The sequence below is a fragment of the Corylus avellana genome, chromosome ca3 (genome assembly GCF_901000735.1).
Source record: "Corylus avellana chromosome ca3, CavTom2PMs-1.0".
NCBI lineage: Eukaryota > Viridiplantae > Streptophyta > Magnoliopsida > Fagales > Betulaceae > Corylus > Corylus avellana.
In genome coordinates this window covers 31647350-31666979 of record NC_081543.1, presented here as the reverse complement: position 1 = coordinate 31666979, position 19630 = coordinate 31647350, and the positions used below count along the sequence as shown (strand labels likewise).

General features: G+C 38.1%; 3 protein-coding genes across 4 annotated transcripts; 1 reads left to right on the top strand and 2 right to left on the bottom strand.

Moving 5' to 3' along the window:
• The first annotated feature begins 1464 nt into the window (after window positions 1-1464).
• Window positions 1465-4004, top strand: LOC132173982 (probable cinnamyl alcohol dehydrogenase 1). 2 transcript variants are annotated; one of them, XM_059585696.1, is made up of 7 exons: window positions 1465-1551; window positions 2036-2130; window positions 2299-2412; window positions 2505-2735; window positions 2822-3107; window positions 3187-3337; window positions 3474-4004. In XM_059585696.1, the coding sequence occupies exons 2-7, from the start codon at window positions 2042-2044 to the stop codon at window positions 3668-3670; spliced, it is 1068 nt and encodes a 355-aa protein (XP_059441679.1). In that variant the 5' UTR covers window positions 1465-1551; window positions 2036-2041; the 3' UTR covers window positions 3671-4004. The 2 variants fall into 2 exon arrangements, with proteins under 2 accessions (XP_059441679.1, XP_059441680.1); XM_059585697.1 differs by lacking the exon at window positions 1465-1551 and adding an exon at window positions 1874-1892.
• LOC132173985 (WAT1-related protein At5g07050-like) lies at window positions 3714-7903 on the bottom strand. Its single transcript, XM_059585701.1, has 6 exons — window positions 7710-7903; window positions 7374-7553; window positions 7045-7303; window positions 6782-6940; window positions 6528-6679; window positions 3714-4610 (listed from the first exon to the last, which is right to left on the bottom strand). The coding sequence occupies exons 1-6, from the start codon at window positions 7892-7894 to the stop codon at window positions 4436-4438; spliced, it is 1110 nt and encodes a 369-aa protein (XP_059441684.1). The 5' UTR covers window positions 7895-7903; the 3' UTR covers window positions 3714-4435.
• A 1047-nt stretch (window positions 7904-8950) lies between these two features.
• Window positions 8951-9984, bottom strand: LOC132174426 (WAT1-related protein At5g64700-like). Its single transcript, XM_059586085.1, has 3 exons — window positions 9709-9984; window positions 9452-9603; window positions 8951-9017 (listed from the first exon to the last, which is right to left on the bottom strand). The coding sequence occupies exons 1-3, from the start codon at window positions 9982-9984 to the stop codon at window positions 8951-8953; spliced, it is 495 nt and encodes a 164-aa protein (XP_059442068.1).
• Window positions 9985-19630: the final 9646 nt, after the last annotated feature.

Below are 19630 nucleotides of genomic sequence, written 5' to 3'. Positions count from 1 at the left end.
TCTTTGAATGTTACTGTTTCAATCAGTTTTCAAATCTACAGCATATTCCGATGAATTATGTCATTAGTCACTGCCCAGTCCATCACAACTTTTTCAACTAGAGAGTAATTTTCGGACTTTTCCATCTCCACTACAAGCGCATTCCCAAACCCAATGTCCTTTGCTGCTTTTACCATCCGTTTCCTTCGCCATCGGTCAATAATTTGCTCCCATAAAAAAAATCAGAGAGAAACCAAAAATAGATCGGAGATCTAAGATCGCAACTATAAAGGTTTCGTGTAAACAAAACCTTAGAAAACGACTAAAAGAAATCGAAAAAAAAAAAATTCAACTCGTAGATCACTGTTGAAAACAAATATAGACAAAAAAAAAAAAAGAACCATTGCAAAGTCTAAGCATCTCTGCAGACTCACCATTCAGAAAATTGAAGAGTTGGGGGAGGCTAGGAGGCCGGGAAAGAAACAAATGGTTCTCTTGCGGCTATGACTCAGGGATTTGGATCTCTTGGAATATCTAGGAGAATTAAGTTTCTGAAATTTCAGATCAAAGCCATTCATTTTCATCCAAGAGCTATTATCCTGCCACATGTCCCACTACTAATAAAATAATAAAATAATAATTATTATTAATATCATTAATATCATTAAAAATTTATTATTATTTTATTAGTAATGAGACATGTGACATGATAATGACTCTTGAATAAAAATAAATGACCTGAATCTGAAATTTTAAAAACTAATTAAAATTTCCATCGGAAATCCAGGGGATCCTATCCATCAATCAGCTTTGTTAACAATATTAATTGTTAAGATATACGAGGATTAATTCAAAGGCGTGGAAAAAAGTTGATTTCTGGGAACGTTGTGTGTTAAGATATAAGACTAGTATTAATTAATTAATTGAACGTCGTGTCGTGTGTGAGTGAAACAAACCGTCCCATCAATGGAAAGTTGCTCGAAACCCCAAGAAAGAGAGAACCCATCTCCCATCAACTCCCCGACCAGCAATGTCACCAACAGCGTCAGCAGCAGCAGCAGCAACAGCAATGGCCTCCAAAGTCCACATAAACCCATCCCCAGATCTGCTGACTCCAACCCCCACCCGACAACCTTTTGTCCAAGCGTGGGATTTATGTCTGGAAAAATTTAAGAGAGAGGGGCAATATGATAAAAAACAAGATAAACTTTGAAGGAAAAAATTGGTCAACAGGTCAGCCACTAAACAGTATCTAGGTGCTGGCTGTTGTCAAACGAACCTTATAGGGACGCTTCGAATGGTGAGATCAGAGCGTATGTCACATATTGGCCCAGAAATTGGCGTTTGCTCCGAGGACGTCATTGCATACGTACGTGGTCTGTTGTTCAATATCTTTCAGAGCAAGATTCGTAAGCGCTGACGTTTTTTTTTTGATATCTCTCATAGTACTATAAATAAGACCAAGATAATTACAACATTTTCATACAAATACGTACCATTATTACATTAAAAATATCTTTGTCATCTCTTACCTCAGTCTCTGTCACGTACCGACGTACGTACTGTTCTTAGGTCAGCCACTTCCTTCTTGATTTTCATTTGATAACCAACTAAGATGGTGTTTGGTAAATAGGTTGACTTAGATATTGTAGTTGATGTAGATTTATGTGAAAAAAATAAGAATATTTGGTATAAAAAAAAATGAAAAAGTGGTATGGAAAAATGAAAAAATTTTGTTTTGTAGTGATTTTTTTATTTAAATAATAAAAAAAAGTGAATGATTTGATATAAAAAGTGAAAAAGTTAGAATGTTTTGATGTTGATTTTTTTAAAAAATGATAATAAATAGTATCTAAGCCAACTCCAACCCTTTTACCAAAGAAGGCTGATCCACGTTTTATCCACCTTTAATTGTGATCCACTTTTTCTCCTCAACAAATAATGTTCATCCAATCCATATATTTATTTTAATATTCTACTTTAAATTGTTCATGGATTACTTTCTCTTTGATATTTTACTGATATTTAATTTACGGCCTTACATTTGGTGGATCAGTCAACAATGAGCTCTGCAGCCGCAAATGAAAATTGCCTTGGATGGGCCGCAAGAGATGCATCTGGGGTTCTCTCACCTTACAAATTCAGCCGTAGGTATGTTCACTTAATTTTCTCCTCGAGGAAGCTAGGAAGCTTAATTACAGAAACAAAGAACAAGCCTAAGCTTGCAGTTTGATATAGCACCAGTACTCTTTGCTTGATGATCTGTTGCATAATAAAATATTGATTAACAAGTACTTGGGAGAAAAAAACATATTTCAGGGCTGTTGGAAAAGATGACGTTTCTATAAAAATCACGCACTGCGGAATCTGTTATGCCGATGTAATTTGGACCAGGAACAAATTTGGAGACTGCATGTATCCCGTAGTGCCTGGGTATGTCCACTGATTTAATAATAATATTGAGAAATTCTTATAATTTGAGTACACTGACGTATATATGAATCAATGATTATTCGCATTGCCAGACATGAGATTGCTGGAATTGTGAAAGAGATTGGTTCCAATGTCGAGCGTTTCAAAGTTGGCGACCATGTTGGGGTGGGAGCTTTTGTTGACTCTTGCAGAGATTGTGAGTATTGTGATGATAAACTAGAAATTCATTGTCTAAAGCGAGCTGTTGGCACTTATAATGCCGTAGATGTGGATGGTACAATCACAAAAGGAGGATACTCAAATTCCATTGTTGTCCAAGAAAGGTAAGAATTTTATGATGTTACTGCTTAATGGATTTGTTAATGTCATAAATATCACCTACTCACCTCACGTTGGCTTGAATCTGCAGGTACTGCTATACGATTCCTGAAAGCTATCCATTGGCTTCAGCAGCGCCTTTGCTTTGTGCTGGAATTACTGTTTACACTCCCATGATGCGGCATAAGATGAATCAAGCTGGAAAATCTCTTGGAGTGATTGGCCTTGGTGGTCTTGGTCACATGGCAGTGAAGTTTGGCAAGGCTTTTGGGTTGAACGTAACTGTTCTCAGCACAAGCATATCCAAGAGAGAGGAAGCCCTGACTCTACTTGGTGCAGACAAATTTGTTATTTCATCTGACCAAGAGCAGATGGCGGTAAAACACACATGCCTTCTTGGGAGCGCTTGATTTTATTGATTAATTGGTGGTGGTTGTTAATTTCTGGTTTTTGCAGGCCCTGGCAAAGTCATTGGATTTTATTATTGATACAGCATCTGGTGACCACCCATTTGACCCCTACCTTTCGCTTTTGAAGACTTCTGGTGTTCTGGTCCTGGTGGGTGCCCCAAGTGAAGTCAAGTTCAGTCCTTTACCCCTTTTACTTGGTAATTTGACAATTTCAGACTTTTAAGAGTTACTTGAAGTTCATATTTTTTACTTGATGAGCTAATAGCACTTTTAGCTTGGGAGGTTAGAAAATTGCCGGCCTAATAAACTACTCTATGCTTGGCCTCTTGGCAGGTAGGATAACCGTTTCTGGTAGTACAACCGGAGGCACGAAGGAGACACAAGAAATGATAAACTTCTGTGCTGCGCACGGAATTCATCCCAACATAGAAGTGATTCCAATTCAGTATGCAAATGAAGCTCTTGAGAGGCTGATAAAGAGCGATGTCAAATACCGGTTTGTGATTGATATCGAAAACTCCCTGAAATGAAGCATGTAGAGAAAAGAGGGATTCCTCTTTTTCAATACATACGCTAATATGTTTAACGCGGATTTGAGGAATTGGACAAGATAGACACTCAAAGAATAAGGTCATTGGTGATGTTTCATAGCTTGGTTGTAGTGCATTTGCTTCTCTGCAACAATATGCACGCTTGATCATCTTTATGAAGCATGTGGTTCTATGTAATAACTTGCAATTTAGTTATGTAAGTGTTCTTATTTAAAATAGATTTAGGTAATAGTATGTAATTTCGGATGGTCAATCTTCTCATTTTGTTGTACTATGCTTATTTTTATATGTTAGCTTGCTTGGGATTGCTTTATTCTGCTCTATTTCTAGGAGATGATGGTTTGAAAGGGTTTAAAGGACTAAATGACGACAAAGTATTAGGGGCTGGCATGTCACTTCGTTTGTGAGATTTCTTTACAAATATGAGAGGGAGATGAATTTGAAAGGGAAAGAAAAAGGGCATGGCTGATGGAAAAGTTTGATCATTTATGTTATTATTTTGAATCTTCCTGCACTTTCTTGTCCTACAGAGTTACTTCAACCAAATGATCATATCGGTTTCCTTGACAATCAAATAAAACTTAATGCATCTATGCTGTTTTACCCAGCAGTTTGAATGAAAGACTTTAGCTGGTTCTAAGAAGTCTACAGAAAAAGAGATCCCAGCATGACTTGGTGCTGTACTGACAATAGGTTTTGATAGTCAGATTTGTATCTATTAACTTTCCAACAAATGGACCTTTTTCATTTCGTTTCATCTGTGACAGAATTCCTTGCTGTCTCGTTGATGGATATCTCCACCATTTTCTTATCATCGTATCCTTTTCCATTCTCTGGCTGCCCAGTGACAAGATTTTCTGCCTTTTTGGCCCAAAGCACACAGTAAAGACCCACAATGATGAGAACTGCTCCTACCAAGCTGGGTAAGACCAAATATACAAAAACTAATTAAAATATGTAGCGTTTCATTTGTGAGAGAACTAACATTCAAATTGTTATGGTAAGTGTTAAATATATTGTTGAATATATTGTAGAGCGGAAGAACGAGAGAGTAGAGAGAGAGCGGAACCAAATATAAGGACTACATTGTATTTATAATGATTGATATATTGAGAATGATTACAGAGGCCTCTACATATAAAGAGGTTATGAGTGATAAACAAGAAACTCTAGACTAATTAAGGTACGGAATAAACCCTAATAGGAAAGACAATAAACCCTAGAGAATAATATATAAAATATTTTAACATCCCCCTTCAAACTCAAGGTGCAAGCTTCAGTTTGGGGGAAAAAAAGAGGAAATTATGATTATTATTATTTTTTTCGCCAGAAAAGTTGCCAGAGATGGTGGGTGCTGGTGGCAGTGAATGATTTGGACCTTGGATTGGGCCTGAGACTTGAATTGGAGCATTATAAGATAGGCTAAATTGGGCCGGTTTGATTGGGCCAAAATAGGCCAAAACCCATGGACCATTGCATATGGGCTGACATGAAAATGATATGACCTGGGTCTAACCCGGTAAATCGGATTGACCATTTGGACCGGGTTGTAGGAATTGACCCGGTTGGCCTATTCGACTGAAACGGGTAGGATCCGATTTGTTTCGAATTTGAGTGAACCGGGTCTAACCCATGAGTCGGGTTGACTTATAGTACCGGTTTGAGAGTGGGCTAGCTTGGGCAGCTGAGCCGAAAGAAATTAAACCGGTTAGAAACCGGTTTTGGACCCATTTAAAACCCAATGACCTGGTTAGAAACCGATTTTGGACTGGATTGAAATTAGGGCTGACGTGGCAGCCTCTATGGGTGACACGTGGTAGGTAGGAAGAGGGGAATCGCATGGCGCGTGTAGTACACATGCCTTCATTGGTAGCATCCTTGGCACGTGAATCCCAAGTGCAGGAGCTTAAACCGGCGCGTGGAGGCACGTCCAGTGTTCGCTGGCGACGTGCTTGGTGGAGATCTGACCATCGGTGCCGGATCTGTGGATTGGTGTGGATGCTGGGCTGATCCACCTAACATGGCGGAGCATGTGGCGCGTGGGATCACCGGCAGTTTTTCCTGGCGGCGCGTGGGGGCACGTGCAATTCTGGAATGGACTGAAATTGCACATATCGACCGATCTAGGGCCAAGACACCACTTTTGGTGGTTATTTGGCCAAAAAGAGTGACAGTGGCGGTGCATGTGGCACGTGGGAAGGCAGATGGCGAAGGATCTTTCACAAATCTGTAGATCTGTGCCTCGCAAGCATGAATCTGAGATAAATTTTCCCAGATGAGGCTTCGTTGAAGGCATGGAAGAGATTTTCAGCAGCGGAGCGCTTGGCGGTGCACGGACGACTGGAACAGTGACATCATTGGATGGAGTGCCAGGAAACGTCAAAACGTTTATTGGAAGCCACAGAAAGTGGCTATGATACCATGTTAAATATATTGTTGAATATATTGTAAAGCGAAAGAACGAAAGAGAAGAGAGAGAGAGCAGAAGCAAATATAAGGACTACATTGTATTTTTTTTTGTTGACATGTCCACACAAGAGAGGGGAGAGAGATTCGAATTAGTGACTTCCGCTTCATTAGGCGTGGTCCTAGCCAATTGAGCTATCTCTTAGGGACAAGACTATATTGTATTGATAATGATTGATATATTGAGAATGATTACAGAGGTTTCTATATATAAAGAGGCTATGAGTGATAAGCAAGAAACCCTAGACTAATTAAGGTAGGGAATAAACCCTAATAGAAAAGACAACAAACCCTAGAGAATAATATATAAAATATTCTAACAGTAAGAAAAACCATGAAGTTGTAAGTGGAAGAAAGAACTTTTGTGTACCTGCCCAAGTGTAGTCGCTCTGCAAAAGCAATAGCTGAGAATATGCCAACGATGATAAGGAGTAGTGGAGTAAACATTGCTGCAAAAACTGGACCCTTTTTGCTGATACACCATGTTTGGAGGTAGTAGACTAATGATGATAACACCACTCCCTGTTTCAAAAATTAAATAGGAAAAGATGAAGTCTGGTACTGTTTCAGGTTCAAATATATCATATCCCATAAAAGGGATGTGTTTGTGAAGTAAACACTCACAGTGTAGATGATGGTCAATAGCTGCATATTCCATTCCAGCTTCCATAAGGTTGGATTCCTTGCAAAAAACAGGGAAAGGAAAGAAGATTGCAATGATGCAAAGAAGCAAATCAAGGTGTTCAGAGACAATCGAGCTGGGTAGACTTTGGAGACCACAGCCTGAGGATCAGTAAGGCCAAAATTGGGAAAAAGAAAAAGGCCAAAAAGAGAAACTTTTTCATAAATTATTATAAAGTAATATTTGAAAGTATATTGTTCATCACCTGGAGAATCAACCATGCGCTCCATGCTATGTGACTAGTCAGAATAAGTGCAGAACCCTTGATCCAGTTGTCCTTGCCATGGCTCAACTTGCAAGCAGAAGCATTGGTGCTACAGATATCTATGAGAGGCCTGGGCACAAAGCCTTTTAATAGGTATCCTCCTTTCCAGAAGGTAAATGTAAGTGCCCCGCCAATGCAAATGACTGTCCCCAACACCTTAGCTTGACCTTTAGCACTTGATATCTTCAATGTCTCCATCCTTCATTAAAGACATAAACAAATCACTAAAAAGGCCTTTTTATATGAGGAAATTAAAGTAGAGTAAATACCTGAGTACAACTGCTATGAGAAAGGTCAAACTAGGGATAACATTACTCAAGGCGCTTGCAACAGTTGGAGAAGTGTAGGCTAAACCAGCATAGTAAACATTAAGATGGATGGTAGTGCCAAATGATGAAAGCAAAAAAATCTTTGTGATCACAGAGAAGGAGAGTGAAGGGCGATGCTTCCTGCTTTGCAAGAACAAATACTCGTGAACCCACTCAGGCATATGATCAAACTAGACCATAGGGAGTTGATAATCTCAAGGTAAAAAGGAATTAAGAAATAGAAGCAAATGCTGACACACACATCTATGAAAACTAACAATGACAAGGATAGCTAACCTTTCAAGTACATAAGCAAAGGGGCCTAACAAAAGCATAGCAATTATATGCCTATAAACCACGAAGACAAATTGATTGAGTCCTTTTTCTAGAGCAATTTTAATTAGGATATTTCCTACACCATACGCGAACTGAATTAGTACCATTGCCCCATAAGAAGCACAAGCTTCCATGGTTATGTACATCCTCTTGAGTTTCACCTGGTTTAATTAAGTAGTAGTACACATCCTCTCTTGAGGGTATTCTGGTTTAAGTAGTACTTGAAAATCAACCTCAGCCGCTTGTTCAACGAATCATTTTTTTTAAGCCTCACATGTGGGAAGAATGAGGTCGACTTGCTAGCTGCTAGCTAGTGGAATGCATTATCAGGTTACCATCATGCTAGAAAAGCATAGAACCCTGTTAAAAGCTATGCTAGAATATATTCATAATATATTTTGAATATATTCTGATATTTATATTATTTATTTATATTTCCTAGTATAGGTCGATATTTGTGTTTCCTTGTATAAGTTGATTTTAGGTTTACTTGTATATGTCGACTTATTCAACTATAAATAGAGACCTAAGTATTGTAAACAATAAAGTAATGAGCACAATTGAGCACTTATGGCTATTTATAGTAGTGGACGTAGATATTTAACACCGAACCATCTGTAATTTTTTGTCTCTCTTTTCTCTCTTTCTTCTGCTATTATTTTAGTGTTTTAGTTTTTCCCACAAATTTCAACATGGTATCATAGATTCATCATATTTCAACAAACTATATGCCGTAAATGAAAAGGATAAATGGGGTCAATTTGCAACCTTACACTTGAATAAGTAGCCAAGGAAGATGGAAATTACATCCCTTGAGCCATATCATCCCCGATGTGTTAAAGTATTGATTAAATTTATATCAGTTTAAACTTTTATAACAAAGTGACGATTTAACATATATCAAAACAAAAGTCGTGAGTTTGAACCTTGTTTCCGTCATTCTCCGTCCATTTTACTTGTTGAGTGTCACTTATTAGGGGTGATGACTTAACACGAAGGACTACAAAAATAGAAACTATTTAGTTTCCCATTTTTCCATCCATTCCTCGATCTCTCAGTATCCTGCCTGTTATCCAGCTGGTTTGTATTTCAATCATGTTCCCAAGATCATATATATGGACAAAGAACTTGTCATACGAATTTCAAATGTAGTACGTTCCTTCATTTCAATTTCTTCTTGGAGAAGTGCTTTATGTATATTCCTATAGTTGTGTAATCTGAAAATGTACCTTCATGTTTTCAAGAGTACTATGGTTTGCATCCTGTATCCTGCGTGCACAAGCACAAAACACAAACCAAAGCCTGTTTTCATAACGATTGGTTTCCATGATTTGTCATAACGATATTAAATTACAATAGTAGATAAGAAGACAATCATGTATCTTCGATAAATCACTACAACTTCAATACAACATGGAAACCAATACTAACAAGAACTGAGTGTTCCCTGTTTGCGTGTGAGTAAAACGAAGTGATGGGCCTGAATTGATCAGCTAGCGTCTTTCAACATCTTGGCTTTTGAGCATTTGTTGAGTGCCCTCCTTGCTCCTTCCCTATAGAAGAGAATAAAGACCTCCAACAATTATAATGCCACCCAATATGTTGTTAGCAAATAGCAAGCACATATATGAGCGGTAAGAAAATGGGCCAAGTATTGCTTTTCCAACATATATATATAGCAGAAGAAGAAACAAGTAACGAACCTTCCACAATGTAGCCGCTCAGCCCACACAAAAGCTGAGAAGATAGCTGTTATAAGCAACGAAAGTGGAAAAAACATGGCAACATAAAAAGGTCCTTTCTTCTCTATGCACCAAATCTGTAGCCCGTATGAAGCCCCAATTACAAGCACACCCTTCATATTATTCAAGCAAAGCCATTAATTATCCGGCAACGATTAGGAAAACCACAAAAGAAATGGTGCATTAGGAAAAAGATATTCTGGTATCTGGAGACATACACAATACACAAGGGAAGCAAGTTGAATATTCCACCCTATCTTCCATGAGTCAAAGTTTCGCTGCAAGGCGAGCGCTGCCACAGTGGATTGCACAGAACTGAGGAGACACTGCAGAGTGGAGAGGCGTAGCCTCGCAGGATATTGTTTAAGGAGGTTCGGTTGCACGATGAACCATAATGACCAAACTACAGATGAAAGAAAGAGAAGAACCGGGCCTACAATCAACTTCTTGTGATCCCCTCCAGTAGAAGATATTGTTTCTTTGCTGCTTCCCATGGTATTTGTAAAGCTAAGCAGTGAAAAGAACTGAGAATAATTCTTTGTATTTCTCAATGAATATTACAAGGGAATGCTCAAGGCATTATATACAAAAAGCATTTACAAAATATTAAATACAGAGAATTAAGGTACAGATTGTATAATGGATTACAAAGGAATGAGTGTAAATAAGTTTCCTTATGTGTGCAGATTGAGGAGATGAGTATCATTCTGTGTAAGGCATGTTGCACTCAATCTATGTGATCTTTGATATGGTTTCCTTAATTCTGGTGCGCATGATCTGGATTGATATGGATTTCCAATATCAAGGGGATTGCATGGCTTGATAGGTGGAGCATGATATTTGGTGGCTTGTTTGACTCCACAATCAGTGGGGTGAGTTGGAGCTTGTCTGATTCCACAATCAGTGGAGTGAGCTGGAGATGATTTACTTTGAGCAGCTGGGAGAGAAGGCTTAGCTGGGGCAGGTTCTCTATCAGCCCCCCTCAAGCTGATGGGGGTGGAAACCTCCATGAGCTTGGACTTGAGCTGAAGAAAGCGTGTTGATGAGAGACCTTTAGTGAAGATGTCAGCAATTTGATCATGAGTTGAAATGAATTTGAGGATGATGTCTTGATTGAGAACCTTTTCCCGCACAAAGTAGTAGTCAATCTCAATGTGTTTAGTGCGAGCATGGTACACAGGATTGGAAGCTAAGGCTAAGGCACTAACATTGTCACACCAGATTGTAGGGGCACAAGAGAGGTGGAACTGAATTTCACAGAAAAGCATTCTTAGCCAATAAACCTCTGCAGTAGTGATTGCAAGAGCCCTATACTCTGCTTCAGTACTGCTGCGAGAGACAACAGTTTACTTTTTAGCACACCAAGAGATAAGGTTTGAGCCAAGGAAGATAGCAAAACCAGTTGTGGATCGCCTGTCATCAATGCAGCCAGCCCAGTCACTGTCACAGTAGGCAGTGAGTTGAAGAGATCCTTTAGAATACAGCAGTCCATGATGAACAGAATCTTTGAGGTATCTAAGAACTCTCTTCACAGCAGACCAGTGAGTGGTTGAAGGTGCATGCATATGTTGGCAGAGCTGGTTGACTGAAAAGGCAATCTCAGGTCTAGTTAAGATGCAATACTGAAGTGCACCAACAACTTGTCTATATTCTGTAGGATTGGGCAAGGGATCACCATCAAATTTAGAGAGTTTGAGTCCAGAAGATGATGGTGATTTGGAGGGCTTGGCATCTTGCATATTAGTACGATGCAGTAGGTCAGCTATGTATTTGGCTTGGCATAGATGTAATCCTTGGTCAGTACGAGAGACATGAATGCCAAGGAAGAAATGAAGTGACCCCCAAGATCCTTCAAAGGGAATTCTTGCTGCAATTGAGCAATGATAGATTGAAGGAGTTTGTCATTGGTGCCTGTAAGGATGATATCATCTACATACACCAACATAAAAATGTGAGTAGATCCTAAGTGTAATGAAAAGAGAGAGGAATCCAATAGGGATGCAGTGAATCCAATGTACAGCAGAAAGGAGGACAGCCTATTGAACCAAGCTCTAGGTGCTTGCTTGAGGCCATAGAGGGCCTTGTGAAGTTTGCATACAAAGTCTGGATGAGTTGAATCAGTGAATCCTTGGGGCTGCTCCATGTATACATCTTCCAGGAGATAACCATGTAAGAAGGCATTGGAAATGTCAAGTTGCCTTATGGTCCAATCAAACTGTACAGCTAAGGAGAGGATGACACGAATTGTGGCAGGCTTGATAACAGGACTGAAGGTCTCTGTATAATCAATTCCATTCTGCTGTTCAAAGCCTTTTGCAACCAACCGGGCTTTGAATCTCTCTAGGGTGCCATCTGACTTGTGTTTCATGCGGTACACCCACTTGTTGCGGATGATGTTCTGGTGTAAAGGTCTAGGACAAAGTGTCCAAGTTTTATTGTTTTGCAAGGCTTCAAATTCTTCTGTCATGGCTTGAACCCACCTAGGATCAGAGGCTGCCTTTCGAGAACAAGATGGTGCAGAGTCAGTGATGGTAAGGTGAAGCATTTGGAATGGATATTTGGTGGTGTGATAGGTTTGGAATTCTGGAAATTGTTTTGGTTTGGTGGATCCTGTTTTGGATCAAGTAGTCATAGGATGGAGAAAGGTTTGAGAAGGATTTGGAGTAGGAGGAGGTGGTGGTGCTGGTTCTGAGGCAGGGGCAATGGTAGATGATGGAATGTCTGAAGGTATACTAGTGTTGGGTAGATGAGGAGTGATAGGTGGCTTACTATTGGTTGGATTGGAGGAGGTGGACAGTTCAGTACATGATGGTGAAGGTGAAAAAAAGGATTGGTTGTGAGGAGCATCTCTGACAGAAGCATTGTTATCAAAATTGAATGAAAATGGTGATGAAGAAGGAAGTAGACTTACAGGGAGAGTGAAGGGCATGTCACCATCAGCATTGATCTTGGAAGGCAAGTGAGAAGAGGCTTGATCCTTTGCTGGAAAGTTCTGCTCATCAAAAACCACATGTCGTGATAAATAAACTTTGTTAGTAATAGGATCTAAGCATTTGTATCCAACATAGCTGTAACAATCTCATATTGCGGAAAAACTGTAATTATCAATACAAAAATACTGTTAAAAATACTTTTCTTTATACAAAAATACCCAAAGCTATGTCGTACAAGGTATTTATACAAATCTATTCGACAGTCTAAACTCTAGACAAAACTTAACCAACTTGGAATCTCTGTACATCTCAATATGAATCTCTAATCACAACTGCATAATTACCTTGATTTTCCATTCCTGCAAACACTACAAAAACTGTGAAGTAGTGAGTCAATTGATTTCCGATAATATAAATCATTGTTGAATCATATATAGCAAAATGCTAGACAAGTTATAAAACCACAAAAATCCGTATTATTGGATATCAATATCATACTCAGTAAGTAAGAATACTTACAGTGGATTACATGAATGGATCATCAAAGGTAATTACTTGAAACCCGTTCTGCTGCAGTTGGTCCATACCCATAACAATCCCTTCACTGACTTTCTCTCTCTCTCTCTCTCTCGCCTAAATTCTCTTTCTTCCTCTTCAGCTCTCTGTCTTAAATTTCCCATCTCACTCTCGGTTTCTCTTGTGTTCTTTCTTTCTTGTAGCGCTTGGTCTCGCCCTTTCTCTCTCTGTTCTGAGTAAACACTCTTAGAAAGAAGAAAGACTGAGTAAAAAGCGGAAGAAGGAATAATATATGTAAGAGATGGGAGATGAGATGAGTGGTGAAAATTGTGAAGGAGAAGAGTTCTATTTATAGGAGAAAATCAAACACTATTCTACCTTCAATTTACAATTATACCCTCATTTTACTATTTCACCAACCCTATACTATTCCACCAACCCTATACTATTCTACCAACCCTATACTATTTCACCAACCCTATACTATTCTACCATCAATTTACCATCCTTATACCTACCATTTACTATCTTATTATTTCACCAATTATTACAATCATACTCCAAATTATACCAATCAATCATCAATTATCATATCTCTTAAATCTCCCAATAAAATAATCAATATAAAATCATCATCATGATATAATAACCTCAAATAAATATTCATTCCAATAATATTCATAAGATCTAATAAATTCCTCAAGAATAAATATTATTACCTAATATCATCAATAAATATCTCAACCTCAAAGTAAATGCCATTACCTAATATGAATATTGATATAATCATAGCATCAATTTAATATCTCTAAAATAAGACTTTAAAAATCTGGGGTGCTACAATCTTCCCTCCTTATTAGAATTTCGTCCTCGAAATTAAAGCCCATAAATTACCACCTATCTTCAAATTGAGCAACCCAAATTAAAAACAAATCATACTTGAACCATAACTTACTCAAGTTACTATAAAAATTTTTAAATTCAATCTGTTCATAAATAAATATCATAACATATTCCATACCCAGGCGATGTGAGACTCTACAAGCACTCTTCTTGGGCACCAGTGTCACCGTTGGCAATCCTCAGGGAATTTCTTCATTCTCGGCCCTTAACTTTTGGCCCTTATACATTTCATTGTGTCTTAACTGACACCATTATAATATAACCCACTTTTGGCATCACCAACGTGTGTCCACTAGCGACCCTCATAGGCTTGTGCACACTCCCACCATCTCAGGCTGGGTAATGCTCTGATACCATTTTTAACATCCCAGGGAAAAGCGCTAGCCACATCTGCGCTATTACCCCAAAAGGACTAGTCAATTTGGAGCTTCCCTATAATTCATTATAAAGCCCAGTTTCACCTAGTAACTAGGCAATGTGGGACTTAGCACCCATGACTATCTCTATAAACTACCCACTCAATGTGGGCTTCTTCTCATCATGCAGTGCTTCAATACCACATGACCTGGCGTTACTAGGTGGCTCTGATACCATTTTGTAACAATCTCATATAGCGGAAAAACTGTAATTATCAATACAAAAAAAATACTGTTAAAATACTTTTCTTTATACAAAAATACCCAAAGCTATGTCGTACAAGGCATTTATACAAATCTATCCGACAGTCTAAACTCTAGACAAAACTTAACCAACTTGGAATCTCTGTACATCTCAATATGAATCTCTAATCACAACTGCATAATTACCTTGATTTTCCATTCCTGCAAGCACTACAAAAAACTGTGAAGTAGTGAGTCAATTGATTTCCGACAATATAAATCATTGTTGAATCATATATAGCAAAATGCTAGACAAGTTATAAAACCACAAAAATCCGTATTATTGGATATCAATATCATACTCAGTAAGTAAGAATACTTACAGTGGATTACATGAATGGATCATCAAAGGTAATTACTTGAAACCCGTTCTGCTGCAGTTGGTCCATACCCATAACAATCCCCTCACTGACTTTCTCTCTCTCTCTCTCTCTCTCTCTCTCTTTCTTCCTCTTCAGCTCTCTGTCTTAAATTTCCCATCTCACTCTCGGTTTCTCTTGTGTTCTTTCTTTCTTGTAGCGCTTGGTCTCGCCCTTTCTCTCTCTGTTCTGAGTAAACACTCTTAGAAAGAAGAAAGACCGAGTAAAAAGCGGAAGAAGGAAGAATATATGCAAGAGATGGGAGAGGAGATGAGTGGTGAAAATTGTGAAGGAGAAGAGTTCTATTTATAGGAGAAAATCAAACACTATTCTACCTTCAATTTACAATTATACCCTCATTTTACTATTTCACCAACCCTATACTATTCCACCAACCCTATACTATTCTACCAACCCTATACTATTCTACCAACCCTATACTATTCTACCTTCAACCTTCTATTCTACCATCCTTATACCTACCATTTACTATCCTATTATTTCACCAATTATTACAATCATACTCCAAATTATACCAATCAATCATCAATTATCATATCTCTTAAATCTCCCAATAAAATAATCAATATAAAATCATCATCATGATATAATAACCTCAAATCAATATTCATTCCAATAATATTCATAAGATCTAATAAATTCCTCAAGAATAAATATTATTACCTAATATCATCAATAAATATCTCAACCTCAAAGTAAATGCCATTACCTAATATGAATATTGATATAATCATAGCATCAATTTAATATCTCTAAAATAAGACTTTAAAAATCTGGGGTGCTACAATAGCTGTAGCCAAGGAAGATGTGGGTTTGGATCGAAATTCAAGCTTATGTAGGCCAATGGGACGCAGAAGGGGATAGCACTTACATCCAAAAACTTTGAGTTTCTTGTAGTCAGGTTCCTTTTGATAAAGTTGGAAGTAAGGAGATGCATTATTCAAAGTTGGGGTAGGTAATCTGTTTATGAGATAAGTGGCTATAAGAAATGCATCAACCCAATATGTATTAGAGAGATGAGAATGTGCAAGGAGGGTAAGACCTGTTTCCAGAATGTGCCTGAGTTTTTTCTCTGCTAGGCCATTCTGTTGAGATGTATAAGGGCATGATTTTCTGTGGAGGATGCCATGTTTTGTGAGGAATGATTGAAAATGAAGTGATGTGTATTCACCACCTCCATCGGATTGTAGTTATTTGATGGAGGATGAGAATTGGTTCTCAAGAAGAAGTTTAAATTTGATGAAACATTCATATACTTCAGATTTGGTGTGAAGAGGATAGATCCATGTGTATCTTGAATGATCATCAACAAATATTACATAATATTTGAATCCACTGTTGGATGTAATAGGTGAAGTCCATACATCGGTGTGGATTAAATTCAGAGGGAGAGCAGTTTGTCTAGTTGATGATGAAAAGGGTTGTTTCTTACTTTTTCCCAATTGGCAGGAATCACACAAGTTTATTTTATTGATGTGCAAAGATGAAACAGGAAGATTAAAAGCGTTAACAACACGGGAAACAACATCATTGGCTGGATGACCTAGTCTAAAGTGCCAAATCAAGGCTAAGGTCCTTATTCCTAACAAAGCTACAAATGCACGACGTGATTTGTGTGAGTGTCCTTTAAATCGCAAAGGATAGAGGCCATTTTCACTCTTGCCTTCCAAGAGGGTTGCTTTGGTGAGATTGTCCTTCACAAAGAAATGAGTTGAGGTTAGGATAAAATGACAATCATTATCTGAACAGAATTTTTGAATTGATAAGAGATTAGTAGATGCATTTGGACAATGAAGAACATTTTTAAGATGAAATTTGGAAGATGCAAATGAATTATGAAGTAGAATTGTACCAGAATTATCAATCTTGAGGCCAGCTCCATTCCCTACAGCAACCATTTCATTGCCTTCAAAAGGTTGCTGAATGGTGAGTTTCTCCAAATCATTTGAAATATGTGCATTTCCACCACTATCAACAAGCCATTCTTGGTCTTCATCATAAAGAGCATTTGATTGGGCTGCCATAGCTGCCAGTTAAGGTGGAGGATGTTTGCCTTGAAATGAGTAGTTCATCCTATGGAAGCAATCAAGAGCTTGGTGGTTTGATTTCCCACAAATCTGACAAGGAGCCCAAGTTGTGTTTGGGAAATGTGATGTATTGGTGTGAGGCTGATGCGGCTGTAATGATTTGTTGTTGGAAAATCCAGTGGCAGGATTATTGAATCTGGGACCACCAAGAGAATGGCTATTTTGCTGTTGTTGTGCTCTAAAGGCAGGGTATCCATTTGGTTTTGGATAATGATACCCTCTAGGCTGCTGTCTGTTGAATTGCTGTGGACCTTTTGGTTTTTGATGAAAGTGGCGAGGACCTGCCTTGTGAGCAAATAATGCAAAAGTGGAGACATCAGGTGCTGCAGCTTGATGATTGTTAAGCAACATCTCATGATTGAGTAACATATCCTGAAAAGTATCAAAACTAAGAGATTTCTCTCTAGTTGCAAAGGCAAAATTAGTCACAAAATTAATAAAGTTTGGATTGAGACCATTGGTGATGGAAGATATAAGATATTCATCATTCAAAGGTTTTCCAATCACAGATAATTGATCAGCAAGAGCTTTGGCAGCTTGTAGGTAGTCAGAACATGACTTAGAACCTTGACGAAGATTCTGTAGTTGCTGCTTGATGTTGGAAATGTGAGGGCAAGATTGATTGGCAAATCTGTTTGCCAGTGCCGCCCATACCTGCTTGGAGGTATCCAATCCATACACTGTGGATAGGACTTTCTCAGATAAAGATGCATTGATCCAGCTTAGTAAGTGCTGGTTTTTCTTGGTCCAGATGGAGTATTTTGGATTAGGAGTATCTTGACCTTGTTCATTGGTCAGCATCTTTGGGGGACATGGTTCAGTCCCATCAATAATTCCTACAAGCTCATTGCTTCGTAGGATGGGTAAGAAGATGGACAACCATTGTATGTAGTTGCCAGGCCCTTCCAATTTTACTTGAGCTAATTGATTGCAGTTGGGGAGAACAAAAGATACAGTTGAAGATGATGCTGAGGCAGAGGAAGCCATAAAAGCAGAATTGAGAGAAAAAAAAGAAAATAAGAAAAATGGAAAATTTGTATGGCGTTTGCCTTTAGTGCTCTGATACCAGAAAAGAACCGAGAATAATTCTTTGTATTTCTCAATGAATATTACAAGGGAATGCTCAAGGCATTATATACACAAAGCATTTACAAAATATTAAATACAGAGAATTAAGGTACAGATTGTATAATGGATTACAAAGGAATGAGTGTAAATAAGTTTCTTTATGTGTGCAGATTGAGGAGATGAGTATCATTCTGTGTAAGGCATATTGCACTCAATCTGTGTGATCTTTGATATGGTTTCCTTAATTCTGGTGCGCATGATCTGGATTGATATGGATTTCCAATATCAAGGGGATTGCATGGCTTCATAGGTGGAGCATGATATTGGGTGGCTTGTTTGACTCCACAATCAGTGGGGTGAGCTGGAGCTTGTCTGATTCCCCAATCAGTGGAGTGAGCTGGAGATGATTTACTTTGAGCAGCTGGGAGAGAAGGCTTAGCTGGGGCAGGTTCTCTATCAAGCAGCACAGCTCCTCCAACAGATATCACCATCCCTACAATCTTCATTATACCATAAAATGAACTCCAACCAAGAGTCTCCATCCTACCGTTTTGGAAAGAATCAGATAGCTAACAAATGTTACATAAACCATTACTAGCTTTTGCAGGTGCATGCTTCAATATCTTTTCCCGTCGGTTGATTTATCCAACACCCATGTGATTTTATAACACAATTTTAGTGTTCAACCAAATTGATTGGCTTCAGCAAAAAGCAGTTGCAACTTGCAAGGCAATCAAATGCATGCAGCTTGCTAATTAATTATAAGTTTGTACAAGTTCTTCTTTCTTGAATACTAGTTGTTTCCTTATATATAAAGCAAATTCAGTTTAAGTGGAAAGCAAAATTTTTGGCTCACCTCAGCAGGACAGACAGGAAAAATGTGAGTACTGGAATGGTATTGAGAATCGCAGTTGCAATTGTGGCTGAGGTAAATCGGAACGCCAAGTAGTATAGATCCAGGCTCACTGCGGGTCTGGATTTCAATCACCACCAAGTGGAAAAAGTTTAGAAAATGAAAGAATTGGAAACAGTAAGCAAGCTAATTAAGGTAGTCGATCTAGATGTGCACAAATTTTCTTATTCATTAGAGACTTCATTTGGTTACATATATATTGTAGTGCCCCAGATTTAAAATCCTCATTTAAAGATATTAAATTGAAGATAATATTATTTTAATAATTATATTAAGTGATGAGATTTGTTCTTGAAGAATTTATGGATTATATGAGTATTATAGGAATGAAGTTTTATTTGAGATCATACATCCTAAGGTTTAGGATAGATTATAGCTTGATAATTTAGTTGGTGACTTTAAGAGATATGATGATATAATGATACATATTATACATTTGAAGGAAAGTTAGCTTTGAGGGATAGTTGATTTGGTGTTAGCAAATGAAGAATGGTGTGAGAATGGTTAGAAGAGATTAGATATAATTTTAATAAGGAGTGGGCCCAAAGTGTTGTTAATAATGGACCGGAACCCTTCAATAATTCACACCATTTTCTTTCTTTTCCTTTATTTATTCCTTTTTTTTTTTTTCCACACTCCCCTCTCTTTTCCATGAGGCCCCCACCCACTTTCTTATTTTCC